The sequence below is a fragment of the Gavialis gangeticus genome, unplaced genomic scaffold (assembly GCF_001723915.1).
Source record: "Gavialis gangeticus isolate Ggan-Ray unplaced genomic scaffold, GavGan_comp1, whole genome shotgun sequence".
NCBI lineage: Eukaryota > Metazoa > Chordata > Crocodylia > Gavialidae > Gavialis > Gavialis gangeticus.
Window position 1 is genome coordinate 12,449,623 of NW_017728997.1, and position 24,555 is coordinate 12,474,177.

The 24,555-nt window shown below is 43.4% G+C and overlaps 1 protein-coding gene across 1 annotated transcript in view; it reads left to right on the forward strand.

Moving 5' to 3' along the window:
• Positions 1 to 24,555, forward strand: part of FAM19A4 (family with sequence similarity 19 member A4, C-C motif chemokine like) — a 79,934-nt gene that overhangs the window by 37,794 nt on the left and 17,585 nt on the right. The window contains exon 4 of the mRNA XM_019504791.1: positions 16,976 to 17,131. Coding sequence (XP_019360336.1) covers positions 16,976 to 17,131 — 156 coding nt within the window. The remainder of the gene's footprint in view (positions 1 to 16,975; positions 17,132 to 24,555) is intronic.

Genomic DNA, 24,555 nt, shown 5'->3' on the forward strand with positions numbered 1-24,555 from the left:
TCAACACAACTGAAATGAAATACAGAGGCAGACTTTCTGTTTTTTTAAGGTCATGTCCAAAGTCACAGTTCTCTTTACTGAGCAGCTTGAACCTCTGCTTTACTTCAGTGGGAGCTGAAGTTCACAAAAATGAACTCTGAATTTGTCAGTCGGTAGGTAGCCCTTTCAGTGGAGCCTGTGACGTTGTTTCAGGTGGTGGAAATTGAACTGTAGATCATTATTTTCCAGATCCTCAGAGCATAGTAAGTTTGGAAGTCTTTCAGCAGAATGAAAAATCTGCTTCCCTGCTTAGAAGTGAACTATTTCTGTTGTTGTTGTTGTTGAAAACAACTATCTTTTGGATGCCTTTCAACTAAGGCCACTTCCAGAGCTTACATATTTATGATAACCTCAGGCTCATCTGCTGATCTGCCACTGATCTCTGAATGAAGAAACATAGTCATCCTCAACCCAGCCTTACTTATCACAGCAAAGGGCACGCAACACTATTTATACCTTGCTGGATTTTGTTGTTTTTAAAACCCAATGATTGTTTTCTGTCCTTTTTTGGGAATCTTTTTGGCCCTCCCTCCCCTATCTATTCCTCCTCTTGAGCAAAAAAAAAAATGGAGAGCCGAATTTTGCCTTTATTCCTACATAGTAGGACATGTTTTCAGAAGCAAGAATGAGAAAACGTTAGTCTAAATTTCCTTCCCCCTTTCAATGTAATACAAGTGAGTTGGTTAACAGTATGTACAGGGGACTCTTTGATGCAATATATCATATACAAGATGACAAATAAGATAAAAGGATTTTCTAGAGCCATCACTCTGTCAGCAGTTTTGTGCTGAATAACATTTTGCCAGTTCCCTAATAAAGAGAATATTTTTTTTATCAGTAACTGAGATCCTTTTCTATTAATAAATGTTTAAATACTCTTTACCCTCTATTAAAGGGCTGAGTGGTTGTTTTTTTAAATACAGTTTGGCACTAACTGTGTGTGCGCGTGTGTGGTTTCCCCTTGAAGCCTCCATTTACCAGGGTTATATCATGCTGGGTGATATAGCACACAACTGGACAACACTGCTCCAGAATTGGTGGCATGGCACTGCCGCTTGCATCAGCTCCATTACTTAACGTCATAAGATAGGCAGTGTCCACTCCACAAATTAAATCAAGTCACCCCAATAGCAAGACTTCTAATTTTCTTTGCTGAAAAAAAACAACAACTCTTAAATGAATTACAAGCTGCAATCACAAGGGACCAGGCTGCCTCTGGGGATTAGTAATGAGAGGCAGAGCCTTTTCTTGCAAGGTCACTATTTCTAATCCAGTTCTCAGTTGCTATTGTAAGTGCCTTCTGACAGACGCTTGGTGAGAAACAAGTAGGAGACCTCAGTTGCCCTAGCAAATGGCTGTTTTTCTGATGTATCGTCCTGGCTTTCTTTTTGTCACTCTCTTTAGAGAGTTGATGGCACGCACGCAAATAGGCTGGAAGCGACTCTCCCGTCTGCATAGAAGGACATGGTGCTTCTAGTTTTGGCAAGCGGCCGTGTGACATTCACGTGAGTTTGCGCAGGTTTCTCTGGTTAAAAAGAACGTGAACAAGCAGAGAATCGTTATTTTCGTGCCGTTTCTATCGCTACGTGGAAAACCGGGGGAGTCAGCAGAGAAAGCAATGATGCTGTGCATGGGGGAAGAGCCATTAAAGGGATGAGGGGAAGGCATAGCGAGGTGCCTGAACTGCATATATTGTTCAGGAGGTGCTAGAGCAGACTGGCTGAACAGGAGGAGAAGGACTGGGATTCTGCACAACTGGGATAGAGGAGAAGGACTGGGATTCTTCATGACCCTGCCCACTCAAGATGCTGAGTGGGCATAAGAGGCACCAAAACCAGATCGTCATGCTCAGAGCCACCTCCTTATTTTAGGATCAGCAGAGAGAAGTTAACGAAGCTGACAATGGCTCCCTCTGTGATCATAATTTAGCAGTAATTAAGTTGCACATCCTGCTGGTGATGAGCAGGAGGCCTAATTGAGGAACCCTGCAGGTTTATGGACACCTGTGCATCCTGCCACCTGTTACACCATAGAGCAGTGGTCAGGGTGGAAACTTTTGGTCATCACCAACCTGTTCATGGAGCAGAGGAAGTGAAGGACTTTACCTCGCTACCATTCACTTAAATCAAATTCTGTCCTTCAGTTGTGCACTGAATTACAAGGGACCAGTAGGGCCTTTTATGCTAGAAGGATCCTTGTGGGTCTGAGTAGTTCAAGTAATCTCTCTAGGCCTGCAGGCGAGGCAAAGAGCAGGAAGAAGAACCTCAGCCATGGTAGTTGGTATTTGCCATGTCCCTACAAAACAAAAACTATAGGGATTTAAGGAAATAAAAAAAATCCAAGACCTGGAACAGTTGAGACTTTTGAGGATGTGGCCAAAGGCAGCCTTTGTAGAGTTTTCACATGCGAGCTCAAAGGGAAAACAACCGTTTTAATTAGAGGAACATCCATGTAGAGGGAGGGTGGAACTAATGACCACTGCACCAGGTCACCTTTAATCTCATTCAAATAGGCAAGATGGTAGAGCATCTTTGTTAAAGTCAATGGCTCTTAGGGGAGTCCAAACAGGCTGGTGTGAGTTAATGGTGTGCTCCCTCCTGCCATCCAGGGCTGCTGCATTCTCCTTGAAAACAGCCATCACATTTGCAACAGCTTTAAAAGTAACATCTGCTCCTCTCCCCAAGTTGTTTCCTTCACATCTGCAGCTATTGTGATAGAGCGCGTGCTCTTCTTCATTCAACCTCATTGCTCTGACCTTTCCTTTGGCTCATTTTTTATTCCTTGCCTCCTTAATGACTATTCTAATTCATCTCTGCACTTGCTGGTAGTCTCATTAGGGTTTGGGGAAAATTCACCTGGTAAGGAAGCCTGTGGTTTTCTTGTGAAATAAAAGTTCTGTCAGACCTGATGAGCTTGTCCACCTGTGTTTGAGACTACCCTTTCCACGCGCATTTTGTGCTGCTTCCCAGATTTAGAAAGGGGGCATTGCCTGCCTTGTTTTCTTTAATGGGATGTTTAGCCTATCCCTCTGGAAAGGTCTCCTACTCCATGGGATTTCATTAGTGCCCCCCAAATTAGAAGCCTGACTTTCCTTACTTTAATTTCTGCACCAAGAGCTTCTGCCAATTGTGGTAATGACGGGCCTGCTGGCTTCTTTTGCCGTGGCATTGCTCGGGCATAAATGTATGTCGATGCTGCCGCCGTAGCTGACTGTTTAGCCACCGTGAAACGAATTTATCTGCCTTGAGCTACTTTGCAATGAGCAGGTTTCTCATATTATGGGGAGGAACCTCCCTAATGCAACAATTTTCACTAGTTAGCAGCCGTGTTAATAGTTTCAGTGCAAAAGAACAAGGATTAAATGGGCCATTGAAACTGCAGTACTATTAGTGGAGATGTCATCTCTCCAGCACAAGATTAAAGCAGAGCTGAGGAAGTTTTCAACTATTGTTATCCAGGCTATTCCTGTGATTGGATTATGGGGATGCCCTAGTGACTAAGTAGTCAAAGCTGAGTGTTGGTGCCTTAATTAACTAAGAAAATCCCCAGTTGCTATTGTCATAGTTGCTCTGTTTCAGTAATGAGGATGAACCTGAAGTATCTGGTCCTCAGGACAGGCTGAATTGGGACCCAAGGAGCGTGGGGTTAGACATAGTTCACGATTTTGACCTTTGTGGGTCTGAGTAGTTCTTTGTAATCAGGCTCTCTAGGCTTGTCGGTGAAGCAAAGGTCAGGACGAAGAATCCCAACCACGGTGACAAGTACTTTAGGGAAGATCTTTCTGTTGTGGATGGGCCCTGTAACACCTGCCTCCTCCCAATGTGAAACGTGGAATAGTGCTATCTAGATCTGATATAAGTTGATACCTTTTTTCACAACAACTCCAGGTGTCAGGCTGGAAAAACGTCTCTGAGTATTAAATAAATATTGCTTCAAGAAATCTTTTGCTGCTGCAGTTTGGCAAGTGAGAAAACCTGCAAATTAGGATAAGCAGGGCTGCGGTTCTGGTGACTACAGAGAAGTTTTTGCTATGGGGAACTTCCCCCCCCAAAGGCTAATTGTATTGGTTATGTGAACCCAAAACTCTTCAGGGAAAATAAGGGGAAAATAGATTAATTTATTGTGCATCAGTGTCCGAGGTCAGGACTCAGACTAGAGCCCACTGCAACTGGGCATAGACACAAAATCAGGTATTGAACACAGATGTCCCGAGTCCAGAGTTTGGATTACATTATTATGCTTCCTTTTCAAAAAACATTTCTCGTGCTCCAGCCTGAAACCGAAGTGAAGTGCTGAAATGTGAAGCTCTACCTTTGTATTCAAAGGAAAGGAAGATAAAAAGCGAAGGTTGAGAGGGTCAAGAGCTTTGCCGCTCCTTGAGTGGGGGGAAAAAAAAGGTGTTTATGTACCACTGTAACTGAAGAACGGATTAGCTGGTCCTTAATTAACAGCTCGTTAATTAATGAGTCAACAGTCTAGAGCTTTAGATGAGCAGATCTTCACTATTTCTGAATGCTGACCTTTTTTTTTTAATTCCTTTATTCGATAATATAAGGTTGGGTCATGAGTTATAATGGGAAAATTCTAGCTGCTTCCGTTTCTCATTTGATCCGATTCTGAGTATATATATTTTTACATGTTGTGCTGTTTCACAGTTGCGGTCATATAAAATAGTATACAAACCAAAGGGTATTTCTTAACCCATCATTCAAGTATACTGCTTCAAACCAAAACAAAACAAAAAACCTAGTGGTTTCTTTCTTTGGCAAGCTTGAAACCTCACCCAAAAGACTGTCATTGCTAAAATATCCTCAGTTCAGCTATCGCAACCAACTGGAAGGGCTGGCACAGACTGAAACCTTTGAAATGTCCTAGTGTCACTCAGAATTAAAAATGCATTTGTGCAGTTTAGTTTTATGACTTGTTATTGCTTAGCTGGCAACTGGATCTTAAATTTGGACCCCTTGCTACCGGTCTTGTCTACTGCATCAGAGTAAACCCAAGGCACCCATAATAGCCATATAAAGCCTGTCAGAAAATGAGGCAGACTCTGAAAGTAATTAAGCAGCAGTGATCCTGGTCTTTCCCAAGGATTAATGACCAACTGAGAAGGAATTGATGGCCCTGTGCCTAGTACATTAGCTAGTCTGATTGTTTGCAACATCTCTAGATGTCCCATTCACTTTAAATGTGTGTATATATGCTCTCATAATAAAATCTCATTTCTCTTTTCCCAACCAAATACATCATTCTCATTCAGAGTCACAGCCACTGCCTTTTGCTTTTCCAGGGCCAGCTCTACTAGTGGTATCAAAAATTGCTGCATGATTATAACGAACACAAACCAATTAAGAGAAGGGGAATTTCAGCAGAGGCTATTCTTTCAAATTAAGGATATTTAAAAGGAGAAGTGTGAAAGGATAAACTTGTATACGACTCTTTTTTTTTTACCCTTGGATCTTGCATAAGTAGATTGTCAAATGGTGGCTAAGGAATGAATAATTATTGACTTGTCCGTAGTTGATCATCCAGTTAACTGGACTGTCCTAAATTGGGCACCCTCGTGTCTTTAAATAGGAAAAATATACCCTTGTGCAAATGCCCACCTGAAGGTTTGTACAACAGTCAAGCTGCACCTGAACTTTGATTTGAGTATTAAGTGGGACTTAGTTGGTGCATAGGCCTTCTTCTGACTCTCTGAATTTTACCCCTCATACTTAGACATGAGACTGAACTTTTACAATGAAGAAACATTTAATTTCCCAACATACATTTGTCTTTTAGCAAATAACATTTACTTAATCCATGATAACTAATGCAATAACTTCTTAGCTAGAAATTGCTGTTTCCCCGTACTCCAAACAAACATCACTTGTGTCACGTGGAAGTCATTAAATCGGTTTGCTGATATATTTTGAATCAAGTAGATTGAAACCATCTGTTTAAGTCGATTAGGCCCAAACTGACCATTTTGCATTTCAAGTGATGAAGAAAGGCCATAAAACAACCTTCAACGTTTATTTCATTGCCTGTATGTGCAAAACTGAAGGATTTCCTTTTTTTTATTTTGTACAGCAGAGCTCTGCAAGATTCACAAGGCAAATAACAATAGGCAGGCAAGAGAAGCATGTCTGGTTGTGCATAACATAATGTTCAGCTACCATCTGTGATCCGATGTTGTCACGGCTGAGAGGTTAGGCATGGATTTAAAGTACAGATACCACATCAAAAAGCGGGGGACGCTTGCATAAATGCAAGCATTCATTTTCAAACAATTTGCGACCGTCCCTCTTGAATTGCACAGAATTCCCAACTTGTGATGTCACCTGCAACAATTACAAGAATAAAAGAGCGAAGATGAATAGATGAACAAAAGCAAGGGTCGTTCTGAAGCTGAGAGAGAACTGGGTGAGAGCACGATAGAGAAGTGTGGGAAACCTTTCCGTTGATGGGAAAGAGCAAACATTTTTCTAAACGTCCATATGCGGCGCTTCGTTCTCTGTTACGAGATGTTTCTTTGATCCTGGATTTATGTGGGCACGTCTGTAAAGTATCTCAGTAGTGGACTAAGCCCAAGGGCAGCAATAATTACCTTTATAGGTGGGGATTGCTTTGCAGCACGTTGGCTGTGATGATACATTAGTACAGGGGTGGGCAATTATTTTGGCCGTGTAATGAGTTTTGGGGAGGCGTCGAGGGCCGCAAGGGTAGCCCTGGGGACTAGGGCAGCAGGGACAGGAGGAGTTGCTGGAGGCTAGGGCATCCCAGCAGTTCCCCGGGCGGTGGTGGGAGCGACAGCCCTTCCCCGAAACGGTGCCTGCTGGCCGGACCTGATGCCGTCCGGCGGGGGAGGCTGGGAGCACAGCAGGCGGGACTCAGCCCCATGCAAAGCGTAGCAGGGGCAGCCGCCGGTGGGGCCAGATACGATTACTTGGTGGGTGCCTGGCTGCAAGCTGGATCCAATGTGCTGGCAGGCTGGATGCGGCCTGCGGGCCGTGTTTTGCCCACCCCTGCATTAGTAGAATCCTTCATTTAATTTATATTGTCATCTAATCTTTTTTAACGAGCATTGACTCCAGTAGGATGATTCATGGGTTGGGTATCAGTCTCTCGCAGGATACATGCACGGTGTTCCCTGTATAGCAGGGAGTCATTTTCTCTGAGGTGGGTGCCGAAAGACCCTCCAGGGAATCAGTCACTTTTCTTTTCTCCTTCACTCGTGATAAACGTGTGAAAGAAGGAACAAATGCCAGGAAGGAGGGTTGCTGGTATGCATTAGCAAGAGTGAAGGTTAATGAGACATGGGGGACATATTCATGTATTGCAGAGCAGAGCGCTGCTGATTTGCTACCAGAAACACTGGAAAATGGCATCAGCGTGCCACCCCATACAAGACATTATTTGTACTGCTTTAGTCTGAGGCACAAGGCACTTTGTGAAGCTTGATCTTACATTTCAGTCATACAAGTGACGTGCTTAGGCCAGACCGAATGCAAGACCTGGAGGAAGGAAGTTTTTCTTCATTAACTTCAGCTCAGCACCCAGGTAGGCAGAGGGGCTCATCTTGTAATTTTTCTATTTGTTTCGAGGTCATTCTCCACCCACCTTTCTTTTCATTTGCAGTAGCATTCTTTTTTTTTTTTTCTTTCCCCTCTCCTATGTGCGGCACCTACTTCTGTCACGGCTATTTTGATTTATCGACCGCTCTGATTTAATGCTTTGTTCCTGGGTGAAGCCTCAGAGCTTGTGCTTGATCTAAGGTCACCCACGCTACTTATTCTAGGGGACTTTAATCTCCATATGGATGTGACCTCTGACAGTCGCCAAAAGAATTCACTGTATTACATGATCCGCTCCAGCTTTGTCAGCATGTTCGCCCTCCTGCACATATGAAAGGTTATGCTTGTGATTTAGTTAACTCCTTGGGTCTCTCATTATCAGGGTTTGAGGCCACACACTTTGCTTTCAAATACATTTCAAGATTTATTGCAGCCTGAGGGCCCCTCACAAATAAGTTGCTCTCTGGATGAGACTTGGGTAACGGGGTTCACACATCTGTTCTGGGCCTGTAATGTTGTAATGCTGCCTTGTAGGTTTACATGTGCTCATACTGCTTGCCTTGCACAACTCATTTGGAAGGAAAGTATTTGATGCATATAGCACAGCTCATTTGGAAGGAAAGCATGTAGATGCCTCGTTTGCTGGAATCCTTCAAATTCCACTGGGTGCTGAAGTCAGCTTCTGGAGTTGGGGCTCTGCCACGTCTTTGCTTGCTTGCCCTGTGTAGGCATTTTCAGGGTACCAGTAATCCTGGGCCCCTCTAGGTGTTCAGGTAAAGGTCTGATGGGATCTGATGCACAATCCAAACCATGCAGGAGGCATGATTGTGGGATCCAGCATCACATCTTATCACACTTTGTTGCCGTTACACCCTGCCGCCATCTCATGCTCCCTCTGCATTGGCAAGCAATTTGCTCCTGCAGTTGCAAGTCCCAGAGTCTGCAGCTGCCTGGAGCTGCCTTAGCAGCCATGGGGCATGAGATTTCCCCCAGCCGCTGGGAAGACCCTGCTACATGTGCAAATTAAAGCGGGATAGCGACCAGTTAATACACATTTTCCAGCAGTAACTTTATAGCTGGTTGCATTTTTTTAAGGTGCAATAGGTAATTTGCACATATAGCCGGTCTAAATTAATTGTGCAATTAACCCATGACTTGTGTGATGCCTGTAATATGCAGAGGGTGCCTAAAGAGCACAGGAACATGGGATAGGAAACTTGGCTCCTTGCAGTCAGGAACAGCTGTTGTGGCTCAACAGGCATTTTTTTTCCTGCATCTTTTGTTGTGGCCAAGTCTTTATGAAAAGACGTTTTTTCACTATTTGCCCTGAAAGCCATGGGCCTTGGTCTCACTCTGATCTCTTGCGGTAAAGTGCTTTATAGCCGATTAAGAACAGCTTTTGAGACCTTTGGACTGGGCTCCATCAGCTTCGTGGATTCATCAAGCAAAACTGGGGGCTGCAATATTTTAGCTGGAAAGACCCCTTAATGCAAGCTCCCTTAGAAAGTAGGAACTCAAGGTGTGGAAAGCCTGATAGGGTATGCTTCTCCTGGGTTTTGCAATGAATTAATGATAGTTTTCAAGTGACCTGCAGCTGTAGCCCTAGATAACAAGTAGCAGTAATCTTGCCTGCAGGTGGTTGAATTACAGTCCCACTGTTACAAAAAGCAGGACAGGTCCCTGCCCAGTAGGATATGAATGAAGGTATTTCTCATATCTGGGTGTGTGGGTGGGTGTGGGTGGGTGTATGTGTGTAGGTGTAACTCTACTGTGCTGCCAAGTCTGCATAACATCTTAAAGAGCAACAGGCAACAAGTTTCTCTCTTTCAAGCTGCTGTTAACTTCCCTAGATTCAGCTTCTCATGCTGCTGCCTGCTATATTAGATGCCATAGACATTCATCTCCCCATTGACAATCATCCTCTCATCCTTTTAAATAAATGATGCTGTTGATTTTGTGCAGACCAAGCTTGTTACTACATATAAATTTGGCTCTCAAGGCTCATTGAAGAATATGCTGACTTAAGGTTGAATCATTCCAACATCCCTTTGCACCATCGTCCACGATATCAGCAGCGGTCAGCTGTTATCTTTATCAAAGACAGCAGGCTTTGTTACAGGGATACATTTTTTTTCCTTCTTAAATCAGTCCTTTCCCCCATGTGTTCTTTAACTAAGACATTTGAGAAAGTGGGGGATATTGGGGATCAGCAGAGCTTTTCTACAAACACATCTGGGCTGCATATACAGCTTTATGGGTCTTTTCCTCGATAGGATTCAGGAAGGGCTCTTGAAGTGGCATAAATAACACAGATATACCATGCTTGATCTTTGTGCACACAAGGAGAGAACGGCGCTGGTAAAAGTTTTTTTTTTTCCCCCTCTTTCCTTGGTTTAGCTGAAGTCGGGGGGGGAAAAGCGGAGGTCAGAGCTCTGCCCAACGCATGAGGCTAGGCACCATGTCTGGGCGTCTTTCCTCAGCCCAAATGATGAGGTACCTACTCTGAGCAGGTTTGACAAGGAGTAGCCTTTGGTCTAAGGACAGAGCATGGCGCTGGGGCTACGGTGAGCACCACAAAGGCTGCTCCACCTTCACAGTCTTGCCCTCCACCTGCTCCCCCTCCATCCAGTTCTCTTTCCACCTTCTGGGGGTCTCTTGGGAGGCTCTTTCTTGGCCTGTATGGGTAACAACTCGTCCTATGCTTGTGTAGCACATTTCACCCGAGCCCTTCGGAGACTCTTATAGGCTGTAATTAAGCCACTCATCTTGCCAGCAGGTAAAACATGAAAGTAAAGTCCTTGAAATGATTTCATTTAAAATATTTGATGAAATTGGAGGTGAGCCATTCAGGGAGTGACCCTTCCTTCTCGCAGTACCGACCGGCCGCACACGAATACTGATTTGCAGTCAGGGAGAAGAAAGATTTATTTGGTAATGTCTTTTATTGGACTAATTTAATAGTTAGGAGAGATATTAGACAAAGTCTTGGAGACCTAGTGACCTCCCTTGGGGCTCAAAACAGACACAGCCTATAATTTGGTCCAATAAAAGATATTACCAAAGAAATTTTGCTTCTTGCTTGTATCCTGGGCCATCCCAGCTATACCAGTACTAGAGTGTTACTTGAAGACAGGGCATGAGCAAGTTAGAAATACCCCTTGTGGCAGGTCAGATTTCTCATTTGGCCTACACTAATGGTCATTAAGGCTTGTTTGTGGATTCATTCAGAAAATACCCAGCATCTAATGTTTTCCTTGTGTTCTGTGCCCCAAAGAGATGCACCCGATATTGGGATGCTAGGAGCTGGGTGGTACATCCATTGTTGGACCTGTTCCCTTCCCTGGGGCAGGGGGCCTTCCTGTAACAGCCCCGTGCGGCTGGGGCGCTGCAGAAGAGGAGATTGCATTCAGGGGCTGGGCCCATGGCACAGCTGCTACTCAACACTTCCTCCTTTTTGGGACCTGGTGAATTCCCTGGCAGGAATCCACGTCGAATTCAGTATTGCTCCAAGCACCATTAAGTCCCCCTGCTGCAAGTTTTTATACGCTGTCGAGGGAGAGTTAAGGTTCCTGTCCAAGGTGAACTGCCTATGTCCATATTTCTTTGAAGGGAGCCCAGGTATAAGGGAACGGGGATTCAGAGGGCAGCTCTCTGGATGGACTCAAGATTACAAGGCTCCACCTGCTTTTGAGGACACGCCTGTACCAGGTATCCTCTTTGAGTACGCACTGCTGCAGAGGTCCATGAAAGGAAGCTTGCTCTTGCTCTGTTACCAGGAATTACCCCCAGTGAGGGGTTAGCATCCGGCTCCAGCTACAAATGGCACACGTGGCAGAGCCTGAACAGGTTGAGAGTCAGTCTCCGCAGAAGCAACTTTCTCATGAAATCACGGGGCCTCTCTGCAACCAACCCGTGTGTTTGTCAGGAGAAGCAAACCATGGATCATCTCCTGAGATGCCCTGGAGCACCATGATGCACCCCACAAGATCTGGCCATCCGAACACCAGAAGCAGCGGCCTGTGCAGACTGTTGGGAGCAGACCATATAGAAGGGTTGGACTGGAGCCATGACAAAGAAGAAGACCAGCAGAAGCATCCTTCCTTGGGGACATTTTTCTGTTTGGCTGCCAGGTTGTAACTAAAGGAAGAATTTAGACTGAAACTACTGATGGCTCTTAGGGAGCAGATTGGAAGAGGCTCAAGTAAACGCCTGTTAGTTCCTGAGCATTTTTATAAGTGGGCCCAGAGGGGCCTTGGTCTTTGGAGTCTGACACTAGCAGTTGCTTTCTCTATCTCCCCTTCGAGTTTCCCCTGTAATGACTTTCCTGATGTCTCTGCCATAGGATTCACTTACTGTGATCTTCACACGTTTAAAATTCATCAGCCCCCAGTTCTACTGCATTGGCTTCCTGAGAGTACATTGATTATGAGATATTTTAAGGCTATTCATGAATTGCTCTGTCCGTATGCTTTAAGCTGTACTTTAAAGGTTTGAGATGAAGGTTTGCTATGTACAGCGAGACGAAGATTAAAAGGTGCAGGAACGCGCCGCTTCTGTTCCTTCTTCACAGGATTCTCTGCCTTTGGGCGCACGAATGCAGATGTGAGAGGTTTCAATGGATCCATGCAGGGGAGCAGGCTGTTTGGCTTGGTGGGTTCTTCATGAGATAAACTGTGGGTTTTTACTCTGAAAGCCACAGTGCAAACTGCAAATTCAGTCCTGTGGGCTGCTGAGCACTAAGGAGTAGGGTGCGGAAAGCTAGCCTGCTCAGATGGGGTGCTCAAAGGCTCAGATGGGGTGCTCAAAGTTTGCAGAGCACGTGGTCACTGCCACTTCTGCGCGCCGTAGAGACATGGGCACGATACTAGTTAGCAAATGTACAATTGGGAGGCCCGCGAGGGCCAGGAGAAAAATAGATGGGGGTGTGGGGAAGGGGGAAGCCTGTTGTGCAATGCATGCAGATGTGCATGTAGTCAAATGTATATCAGTCAGAGGTATGTATGTATATGCAAGCATATACAGCCAAATGTATGTATATGTTTGCATATACAATCAAATGTATGCATATGTATGCATATATAGTCAAAGGTATGTATATGGTTGCATATACAGTCAAATGTACGTACGAGCATATACATACATTAGACTGTGTATGCAAGCATATAGTCAAAGTATGTATATGCATAGTCAAATGTACGTATATGCATGTATATGCCTGGTCAAATGTATGTATATGCATGCATATATATATATACAGTTAAATGTATGCATATGTATGCATATATAGTCAAAGGTATGTATATGCTTGCATATACAGTCAAATGTATGCATATGCATATATATATATACACAAGCATATACATACATTAGACTGTATGTGCAAGCATATACAGTCAAATGCAGCCAAAGGTATGCAAAATTTGCATGCAGTGTAGATGTCTCCTGGCCTTTCAGTCATTTCCACTTCTTCAGTCTGGAGCAGGGGCTCTGGTCCGATTTACTTAGAAGAGAAAGAGAACAGAAGGGTATTGTATTGTCTTCCACAGTGAAAGATGGCCACTCTCAAAGCTTAGCTACCTACCTTTACCACTGGGCAAGTGGAGGACATCTTTCCTTGGCTTTCCGTGTGGTTGGAAAGTATATAATAGCTGTGTTGTAATCTAGCTACTGAGCCAATGCACACATTCTGGACATAATTCCATTTTGATTTCTGCTTCCTGTTGTCAGTGTGCAGCAGCTGGCTCCTGGCATGAGCCTTGCACCATAGGGAAATGGTGTCACTGCCTTAAAATTCAAACATACTCATTTCAGATGAGGCCTCATGCTTCAGGCTGCACTCTCGAGGCTGAATCCTGCTTGTCTTACTTGAGGGAGTCATCCTGTTGGCTTAGCTGTGCTCCCCCATGTAAAGCAAGCAGGACCTGGTCTTTAAAGTGTATGGTCCTCCAGCTCCATGATGCTTGCTGGCATCCATATGATACACAGCTCTGAGAGGGTTTACACCTGCTCATGTAACAGGTCAGTTTTTTCTTAGCATCTGGTGTCCAGCGAATAATGACTTTAAAATGACTAAGAACTCATTGCTTAATGTGTGATGTATGGTACATAATGACTCTAGATATGTCCATTTATCTAACACTCATATGTACTGGTACTGGGCTTTTCCTTCACTCCGTTATGTGATATCCTTCCCTCTGGATGGCCTAGCCCTGGCCTCCTGGCCTTGCATTGCAGTCCTCTACAGCTTTGCCATTGACTTCTTCAATGAGTATAATAAGATCAAACTCCTAATGACTATTGCAATTAGTTGTGGCGGGCATTGGCTCAAGCCATTTGTTTCATTCTGTTTCCTAAATAAATAAATTAACAAATAAAAGTGCTTTAAAACTAAAATGTGGTTTTAATATATATTCCAGAAGCTTAGGCTTCTATTTATTATGGGAAAAATGACTGCACAGGAGAGTTTTATAGACCAATCGTTTGGAATTTATTCTTTTTATTTGTTTATTTATTTTATATATTGATTTACGGAGCAAGCACTGTCCTACAAGCCGTTTCCTTTATTATTATGATATGGGTATTAGGTGCCTGCATGGAAATACACAGCCTGCCAATAAACCTTATACAATGGGTATCAGAGATTGTTTTTATGCTGTGTTCAACATTTTTCCAACTTTCTATAAAATACATTATGCATTTTACTGCTGTAGCATATATTGCTTAAAAGTACAGTGCATTTTTGTCCTCCTCAGGAAAAAAAAAAATCTTTTTCATATTGAGTGCACAAATGGAAGACTGAATTTCTTTTGCAGTATTATGTATGCATTGCTAGCTGTCCATTGAGATTGTTCTGAATACAGATTTGGCCTCAAAAATCAGGCATATCTCCAGCTGCGTTCAAAATTCTTGTGAAATCAAAACACACACATCAAAGGAATGTTGTGAAGCCAACTTTTTCGGGTTTTTTTAAGAGTATATATTTTTTAATATTCTTCATTATTTGAGAAACTTACCTAGAAGTAGTACTTCGAGCTGGGCTGTTCTCAGTGGGGGCAGATGACAGAACAAGGAGCAATGGGCTCAAGCTGCGGCAAGGGAAGTTGAGGTTGGCTATTAGGAAAAACTTTCTCACTAGGAGGGTAGTAAAACACTGGAACAGGCTATCCAGAGAGGTGGTGGACTCTTCATCCTTGGAGGTTTTTAAGACCCAGCTAGGCAAAGCCTTGGCTGGGATGATGTAGTTGGGGCTGGGCCTGCTTTGAGCAGGGGGTTGGACTAGATGTGACCTCCTGAGGTCCCTTCAACCCTACCGCCGCTCCTGACTTGGCTGATTTTTGTGGATTTCCACTTAGAAACTTTGGCCGATTCTGCCTGAGCACCACTTGCCTGAGTCAAGAGAGCAGGATTTGGTGCATATCTATTTTATGATATGCATCCTAAAAAATGACTGACTGGGTAGGTCTACACCCCAAATGAAGAGGGGATTGTTGCATGTTTTAGCATACCCGTGTCAACTCAGTCCCAGCGGCGGTAGTAGTAAAGACTCCAGTGTCATGGGGCTTTCACATGTGCTTACAACCCGAGTGTGCGCTCAGAGTCCCTGAAGGTTTTGTAGTCTAGCATCCTCTGCTCCTGTGTCTTCACTGTTATTGCTAATCTGTACTACCAAGATAATACAGATCTGCTAGCACAGCTGAGTTTTGATGTATAGATACTCCCTCTCTTTCATATGTACCTTCTGTCTCTGGGCGCTGAATAGAGATGGGTCGAAGCAGCAAAATTCAGATTCAGGATTAGGGGTTTTGGGGGTCAGTGTTTTGCATTCAGCCCATACTAGAGATAAGGAGCAGGCCCTACAAGGCTGAGTCTTATACTATCACACATGCTGACTTACCCTGCAGAAGCCAGCGGCTGCAGTCCAGGACTGGGGCATGCCCAGAGCCATGTAAACCAGCTGCAAGTGAGAGCAGCACCCAGAGAGGTTGTTCCTCTGTGTGCTAACAACCCCGGCACAGATTCTGTCTTTCCTGGCGGTCACTAAATGGAAGCAGCCGTGAAACATGTGGTATGGGCAGAGTGCATTGCACTTAACTTGTCCCATTTGAATAGCAGGCTCTGTATTATTTTTCTTGTATTTGCTGCCATGCCGTGATCTCTTAACAATAAACAGTGTCACTTGGTAATAATAGACAATGGGGAGGGAATTGTTAGCAGTTAATTGGGGAGATAAGTCATCTTAGCCCAGTTGGCTATTAGCTGCCAGGACATTACCAACTTGCATGTGCCCCTCCCCCCCCCCAACTCCTCCAAGTATCTGAAGTTCTCAGTTACTAGGAAAACAGGGCCCTTTGCCACTGTAATGTTCCCAGTGGGTTGGATGGATCTGTTTCTCTGCTGTGTTCTGGCTTTCACCTTACTTTTCTTTTTTCTCCTGCACCTTTGTTATTACATACCTGCCTCCACTACTTGCGTTTTTTTCATATAAAGCACTGATGCAGCTTTGTTGGTAATTACTTTAGTAATCTCTGCAGCATCTTTCTGTCAAGCGAACTTATTATTATAAGAAACTTTTATATAGTGCCGTTAATTTACAAGTGCTTTACAAACAGAGATGAGTCCTGGCCAGTGCCTTGAAGAACCTGTCATCTAGCTAAGACAAGACAAACACAGGGTGAGGAGCTTGATGACAGTTTGGGACAGAAAAAGGTTTCAAAATGATTAATGAGAAAAGAGGGAGGGATTCCTTGAAGTGCTAGTGTCAGGGGAGGGGTTGAAGCAGAGCAGAGAGGGTGCCTGAGAGACACAGAGGAAGAAGGCCCCCCCAGGCGTAGGGAGGTGAAATGGAAGAAGGTGTGAAGACAAGAATGCAAAAGCAATGAGAGGATGGGGTCTGTGGGTGAACCTAGGGGATTGAAATGAGATCAGGGCAACAGTATTTGGAGCTAATAGTAAGGCAGGGACCCTGAGCCTCATTTGATAAAATAGGAAGCCAGTGAGAGAGTTTGAGGAGGGTGAAGCTACAATGTCTGCATACGTCTCTCCATCTAAATCCTCTGCCTACCTAGTCCATCTAGGCCATAGTCCGTCTAGTAAACTTGTCTGGTCTGTTTTTGTCTCCATGTGTTTATAAGGCTTCTTGGTGCGGGGAGGCAGATAAAGAAGTCAAGTATCATCAGGATGAACTGGTGTTCATTAGCCATCATGTGCTTAGTGCAAGTAAGGAGCCTATTCCTTCAGGGAGCTTTGCACTTCCGGTGGCTCCCATAGAAGTGGAAGAGGCTCAGCACCATGCAGAGCTGTGCGGTGCCTCTTTGGGAGTGGATTCCCTTTATTTTCATGGTAAGGCAACCTGACGCTCTTCTCCCTGTGATTGCTAGGCCAGCACCAAGTGAAGCAAGGGACGTGTGAAGTGGTCGCAGTGCATCGCTGCTGCAATAAGAACCGCATAGAAGAACGCTCTCAAACGGTCAAGTGCTCTTGCTTCCCAGGGCAGGTTGCAGGCACGACAAGGGCGCAGCCCTCCTGTGTGGAAGGTAAGCAGTCGCTCCCACGTTTCCTCCTGCTCTGGGTTGCGTGCGGAATATCATCTCCTTGCTTGTTTGACTTCCTGCTGCCTAGAAAGCATAATCTTCCCTTTTGTTAACTTGGGAAACATCCCCACGCTTTGATGATAATGAGTGTGTGCATAAATCTTGGTGTAATTAATCCCCTTAATATATGTACTCGTCCATTTCACGTCCATGCCAGTAACACATCTTAATTCTTCTTCATGCAAATTCCCCTTCAAAACTAGCTTAAAACCAGCCCAGAAATTTGAGCTAATTCATTAACCCATCCGATTGCCTCTAGATTGAGCATGGTGGCTGTGGGATTGCTGAGGCATAAAGAAACCATTAGATGGGTGTCACTTCAGTGGTTCCTAACCAGGGGTAGGCAGCTAAGTGTTGGGGTGTCTGAGTCTGTTGACTGGTTCTCTAGACTGGCCTTCCTGCGTCCCAGATTGAGAATGGTAAGGGTGGCCAAAATTTGCAGTGGGCTTCCAAGGGAGGTGGTGCTCTCCCTTACCTTGGGGGTCTTTAAGAGAAGGCTAGATAGGCATCTGGCTGGGGTCATCTGACTCTTTTCTGCCTAGGCAAGGGGTCGGACTCAATGGTCTGTTGAGGTCCCTTCCAACCCTAGGATCTATGAACAGGTTTTTGCAGTAGACCCCGACGTGTCATTACTCTCCCATATCTATTCAGCTTTGTGCATTGTAACTGGCTGAAGTTTGAAGAAGCTCAAGAGAATCAGCAGTATAGGATGTAGTTAACAGTGGGTGTGTCTACACGAGATGCTTACTGCACAGTAGCCTAATAACGCCGTGCAGTAGCATGCTGGGCAAAAACTGTGCTAATACGCTACCACGCAGTAGTATTAGGCTACTGTGCAGTAAGTGTCACTAAAAACTTTAGTCCAAGTACTAAAGTTAATGCACAGTAAGTATGGCGCATTAATGAATGTGTAGACATGCAGCTGATAAACGGAGAGGTATGGTACAACAGATTGATCCAGCCATACCCCGCCCTTGGGTGAATTCTTCAGCGCGTAGGCACTGAGGGTGTGTCCTGTCTGCAGGCAAAGGTGTGATACCGCTTGTGTAGACATCCCAAGCTAGCCTTAATCTAGCTAGCTCCAGTATTGATAGGTGGGTAGTCATGGCAGCACAGAGCTTGCATGGGGACTAACTGCCCAAATATATATTGTACTTCTTGAGCTGGTTTTGTAGCTAAGCTATGCAGTGCAGGGGCCACACTATCATTGCTAGACAAGTTGGCAGGTTTAAAGCTAGGTCAGTTATATCAAAAGGGCTGCAGTCATACCTTGACTGTAGTTGTAGCCATACCCTTACAATCTACAGTTTCTTGGCACTGGTAAATAAATAGCCCTTTGGATAAATCTTCATTAGACTTATTTAGATTTAAAAAGTTCTCAACTAAGACATTTTCTCCTGACTTGATACAGTTGGCCACTGTGATATTTTTATCGCTGAGATATACACCACTAAAAGGACTAAAAACACCTCAACCTATTTCACTGGTTCTCTACTAATAAATATACCTATTTCCAGCCCAAGATTTTTTCGTGTTAGCAAATGCCTGATATAAGTCTTCATTAGCTTATTTGTCAGTAAGAATTAAAAGGATCTTCTGATATAAAATTCTGTGAAATTTACATTTAAATTGAAACAAAGCTGGGAAATGTTTTAGTAGCTTACTGTTAATTAATATTGACACAGAAATCACTGTGTCCTGCATTTTTGTTAATCCAGAAGGAAGATACTTATCTTCTGTTTTCATTGCTTTTCACACAAAATCATGACCTTTACAAGTTAAATATAAAAACACCTACATTTTTCTAACTTTCAGCAATATTTTACTTCAGTTATAAGCCAGCAAATAAATGCACCATGTCTGATTTTAATGCTTTCCTTGCCTATTTACATATTTTCTGAGAAACTCTTTATTTAGGAAACAGATTTGGCTTAAAGTTTAAAATTTCATACATTGTAATTCATGCAAACAAATCAATCTTAATTGTTGAGTTTCTCCGAATAATCCTTCCTCTTGTATCATGTGCAGTACCAATTCCTTTTACATGCCGTACCATGCAACATTGATACTGTTCTTTATGATGGGAAATCAACTCTAGTTATTTATTAAAATATACTTTAGGATTACATAGGTAACACTGGGCTTTCCTGGTTGAATGACATAAATTCGCAGTGCAGTGGAAGCCTAATCAATTTTTAGCAAATGGTTGTTGAAACAATTTAATTGCACCTTTTCCATTCAGATCTGCTTGAAATTAAATAGGAGAAGACATTATGAATGCAAGATTTTGAGTTACAAATAGGAGCTTTTAATCTTTTTTCCTTAGGGTGATCCTTTAACATACTTAACCTGTTTCTGTCAACATTTAGGTCTTCATTCAGGGAAATGGCATTTAGCTCCTATAGTGTAGAAACCATAGTTTTCTGCTCCAAGCCTCAACATTTGATTTTTTTTGGTTACTTCATATCCAGCTTTCTATGGAAACTCCCACACTGCAGAAATCAGAAGTAGAGTTTATTGAACATGGCTTTTAATGACCTGACTTGTAGAACTAATTAGTTTAATATGATGTAAGAGATTCATTTTTCTCTTCCAAGAGCTTTTACTAAGGTCAGGAAGGTTTAATTTGATGATATTTAGCACATTTGTAACACGAGTTTTAAAGGAGGATTCACCGAAAGTGCAAAATTACTATTCTGGTTACATTCTAACCAATATCAAATATTGGACAGAGCACTTGGTTTGAGTGACTTCTGAAAGTATCGTCTCCAACCTTTAGTCTTTACCCAATATTACTTATTATCTATATATTAGGGTGACATTCAGCCCCTTCTGCAAAGCTCTCTCTACATGCATATGACAAGAAAGACATTCCCTGCCCAAATTGCTTACAATCCATGCAACCTTATTATGAGAAAAGTGAACTAAAGGGAATAACTACATCTCGTGCCAGACTACATGACCCTTGTCCACACACAATGAACAGCCCTGTTGATTTCAAGGGGCCTACTCAGCTGGTTTATGTGAACTAGGGTTGCACAGCTGGCCTTGGTATCCTACTTTGGGAAGAATCCTGATGCCATAATGCAAAACATATTGGGAAAATAATGACAAATGATTCAGGATAGAAAGTGTTTATAAAAGTGGCCTTGCAGTCTTTATAATGGAATTTGTATGATCTGGCTAGATTCCGCTTGCATTTACAAGATGTAAACTGGAAATAGCACCATTAAAATCAAACTGTAAAGCTATAGGAAATGGGAGAAGAGTCAGGCCTTCTCTCCATTTATATTCAGATTGTCTGTGTATTTGGGCTGAGAGCTCTTTAGGAGTTAGGAAGTGTCCATGTCTTCTTCTGTGCCTTGTCCAGCATTAAGCAGCTACTGGAATGGAGTGAACTGATAGTTCCTACATTGTGATTTCCAGGATGCTGGTGGTCTGCAGGGCCATTGTATGGGGTCTGCATCACTCTGGGCCGCACGTACCTTTATGGTATTTTCACTTGAAAGTTTTGGCGCCAAGGGGATTTGGCGCTTTGCAAGGTGGTCACAGGGTCTGGAAACCACTGGAGTAAAAGGCAAACATCTATTTCATTCATAGAAACGTGTTTTAAAAAGCTTGGGGGAAGAAAATTCCCCCAAAATTATCAACAAGTCCTGCCTTTCTGACAACTCAAATGAACATTTCTGCATTAATTTAGATCCGTCTAAAATGTAGTCAGACTTTCAGGAAATGATCATAAAATATATTTTAAAAATATGTATAAGCAGGACAATTAAGGAATGTGCATTGTGTTTTGATATCTTTGGTTTGGGGCATGACTTTTTGGTCTTTCCCCTTTATCACTAACTGGCCCATAAGCATTTCCTGATTCAGCTTTAGCTGAAGTCAGTGGTAGCCTAGGGGATCTCTGTTGATAAGTACTGTGCTTTATGCCTTCCTGTGTAAAAGGCAATGAAATTAGGTTTAAAAATCATCATTAAGGCTTTTAGAGTAGAATCATAGGCCAGCTGGATATTTCCATTTTAAAAGAGCTTGGACAGATGGTAAAGAACTTTGCACAAGGTCAAATTAAACCAGCAGTTTTACTGCAGCAGCACAATATATTAAAATTAAGTACCATGTAAGGAATTAGTGAATATGAATTAAAAAATACATTCAACCGCACACAACGATATTTAGGGCCAACTTTCAGCAAAGCCTGCTTTTTGAGCTGATGTATACATGCAAGTAGGTAATTACAAACATATATGCCTCTTTGTTCAGGGCTGTGGTCGAATGGAAGAACGTGCACATTTTGGCCACATACAGACATTACGGTTTGACCGATTATAAGTAATCAGAAACCCGGACTATTCCTGTAACTCAACAGAAGTTTGGCACACATAGACTGGTTTAAAAGTGGCAGAATAAGTAGAGACAGTCAAAAAGCCCAAGGGTGAATTGATACAGTCTTTGCAGGTTAGTCTAAGCTGCATACATTGAATCAATCAGCAAGTGAGCAGACATTCGCATTTGATTTTGGAAATGAAGCTACATGTCTGCAGCGGCCCAGGCCAGAAGCTGGGGGGTGCTAGAGCACACCTCCTTGCTGGGCTGGAGCAGATGGCTTGGGCAAGTCTAGCCAGGGGAGTTGCAAAGCATCCTGGGATGCTGGGGGATTGTGAGTTAACTTGAATCTGGAGGGGATCTGGGACAGAAGTTCAATAAATTGGTTTAACCTAAATCGGGTAAGTTTGATACTACTTCCATCCAGGTTTACCTTAAACCGGTTTTGGCTGCTTTGAAAGTGGTTTATGTGCACTGAACTTCTGTCACGTTACAGACATGATCCAGTTTCTGATCACTTGCACTGGTTTATGTCTAATTTCTGTCCTTAGCCTGAATGTCTGTATGGGCATGGGTGGGCATCAGCCTTAGGGGTGCTGTGTCCTGCCGCGGCTTGGCCCTCGCCCTGGCCTTGGCCTTGGCTGGCTTCGTAGCTACACGGGCCCAGCCCGGCCCCAGGCCCTTCCTCGGCCAAGCGCAGATCCTGAGGCAGGCGGAGGTGACCTTGGCAGTGACCACCTGACCCCGGGCACAGGGCTCACCCAGGTACCGCAGCCACAAGTCCCAGAGCGAGTCACGGGTTGCGGGCTGGATGATGTGTGGCTCTGGATCCTTGCACTTATGGCATGTGCTAAGTGTGAGGATCCAGTGCCGTAAGTAATGACATAGGTGTAAATAGCGGAGCGCCACAAGTGCGGATCGCCGCAAGTCGGAGCGCTGTAAGTCGAGGACTGCCTGTACCTAGCTTTTGTGACAATGTTAGCAACCTGTAGATACAGAGATAAACCCTAAGCGAAGGTTGCTGACCCTTTCATGAAGAACCAGTAAGAATGGCTTCCCCTCACCTGTGTAAAGCTGTTGAAGCCAGGTGTTGTGCAGGAACAGATTGAGATGAAGGGAATAGGGACACCATTGCTTCTGGGGGTTTTGGGGTCTTTGCTTATGTGTAGTCTTTAGGATCTTTGCTTATGTATAGTTTGGGTCCTGTGCCTCTTTGCCTAGCCCTAACCACCTTGCTGTTCCACCCTGTCTTTAACAGACATTGAGGCTCCTTATATGAGCCAAGCTAGGTGCAGATGTTCACAGTGCCCCTGTCAGGGATCAAAGAGGGGTAGAACGTTGTAACAGGCCTCCTCCCCTTTAAGGCACCTACCCAAAACTGTTTAAGTTAAGTAGAAATTCAAATCAGCTGAGCAACTCTGGTGAAATGAGGGAATTGAGGAAGACCTTCACTTTGAATTACCCTGGACTGGCAATGGGTGGGAAGAAGACTCCCCATATGCTGTAGGAAGGAATGCAAACACTCATTAAATCCTGGAAACACATCAGACTGAAAGTCTTAAGTGCCTTGAGCATCAGGAATTGAGCTTTAAATTGAATCCTCATTCACGTTACACAATCTCATTTGTAAAATGGGCCTGATAATACTTCCTGTGTTGTGAGGCTTAATTAATATTTGTAGAGCACTTTGCGCTTCTACAGTGTCTTTCATCCAAGGATCTTAAAATATTGGTAGTAGCAGAAGTCAAAGTAGCTCATTAAAAAGAAGGGTAGGAAGGTGAAAAGCAGTATTTACTATGGATCAGGATTTCCCATAGCACAGGAAAGTCGTCTGCTATAGTTTAGAAGAGGACACAAGGGCACAGGGTCTTTTTCTGAAACGAGGCGTTGAAGTAGTATATTTATCCTATGCTTATGATGGGCCACTCGTTTTTTTTCTCACTGGAGTGACAGGACTTTAGAAGCAGCGAACAAGGAACCATTTATCACATACAAACACACACATGCATATAAATGTAATTTTAGTCCCAGATGCTATTCACTAGCTTTTTGTTTGACCACTTTTTCCTCTTATGTGCACGCTTCATTTCCCAGGGGTTCTTTGAGCCTCCAAAGACCGTCCAGCTCCATGCTTTGAGCAACTCTGCAGTAGATGAGTAGAGCTGCTGAGCACAGAACAGAGCAGAACATATGAAAGAAAGAACTTGAAATAAGCAGCAAATGCAACAAATAATCATACAAAAAAAAAAAAGGGAATATAACCACAATGAATTTCAACTCTAAGATTTGATCAGAGCCAAAGAAAATGTTATTCAGCAAAGGTCGACTTGCTCCGCTGTGAACAAGCAGTAAACATTAACATTCAAAGTGATCATTATGAGATTTAGTTTTCTCCCTTTTTCTTTATAGAAATAAATGCCCTCCAGTATGTACCTCCAGCCTGACTGACAGACACAGCCAGAGAAGCGAAGCATTGAGAAATTTTGTCTGTAACAAAGCTACCTTTCTCAAGTGTGTTAAGTGTATCTAGGCCCATCATCACAAGCCAAGCTATCCGCCACCCAGGCATTTCTATTAGTAATGGAGTCTACCTTTGGCTGGAAGGACAAAATGTTAGACAGAAAAATGTATGTGAAAATTAGGAGTTCTTTTAAAAGAGTTTATTGGAGGCCCAGAAGGCATGATTCCACAATTAAAAGAGGCAACATCTTTTTCCTAAAAGCCCTGCCTAGTTCCATGGTGCAATTAAAGCAGGAAATAAAAAAAAATAAAAATTCTGGTATATATAGCAAATGGTTAGTGGTTGAAAAATTGCTATGCTGTAAGGAGCAGGATGCCGTGCTTATATTGCAGAGCAATGACAAAATACTTTCCAGCCCATTGTAGAATAATAGTCATAAAAACTAGGGACTTTGAGAGGCCATCTGATGCATCCCTGTGCACCCAACAAAAGATTAACTGTGCCTAAACCATTCCTGACAGACATTACAACCTGCTTTTAACATAGTAAGTAAGGAGAATATGGAAGCAGATATCTA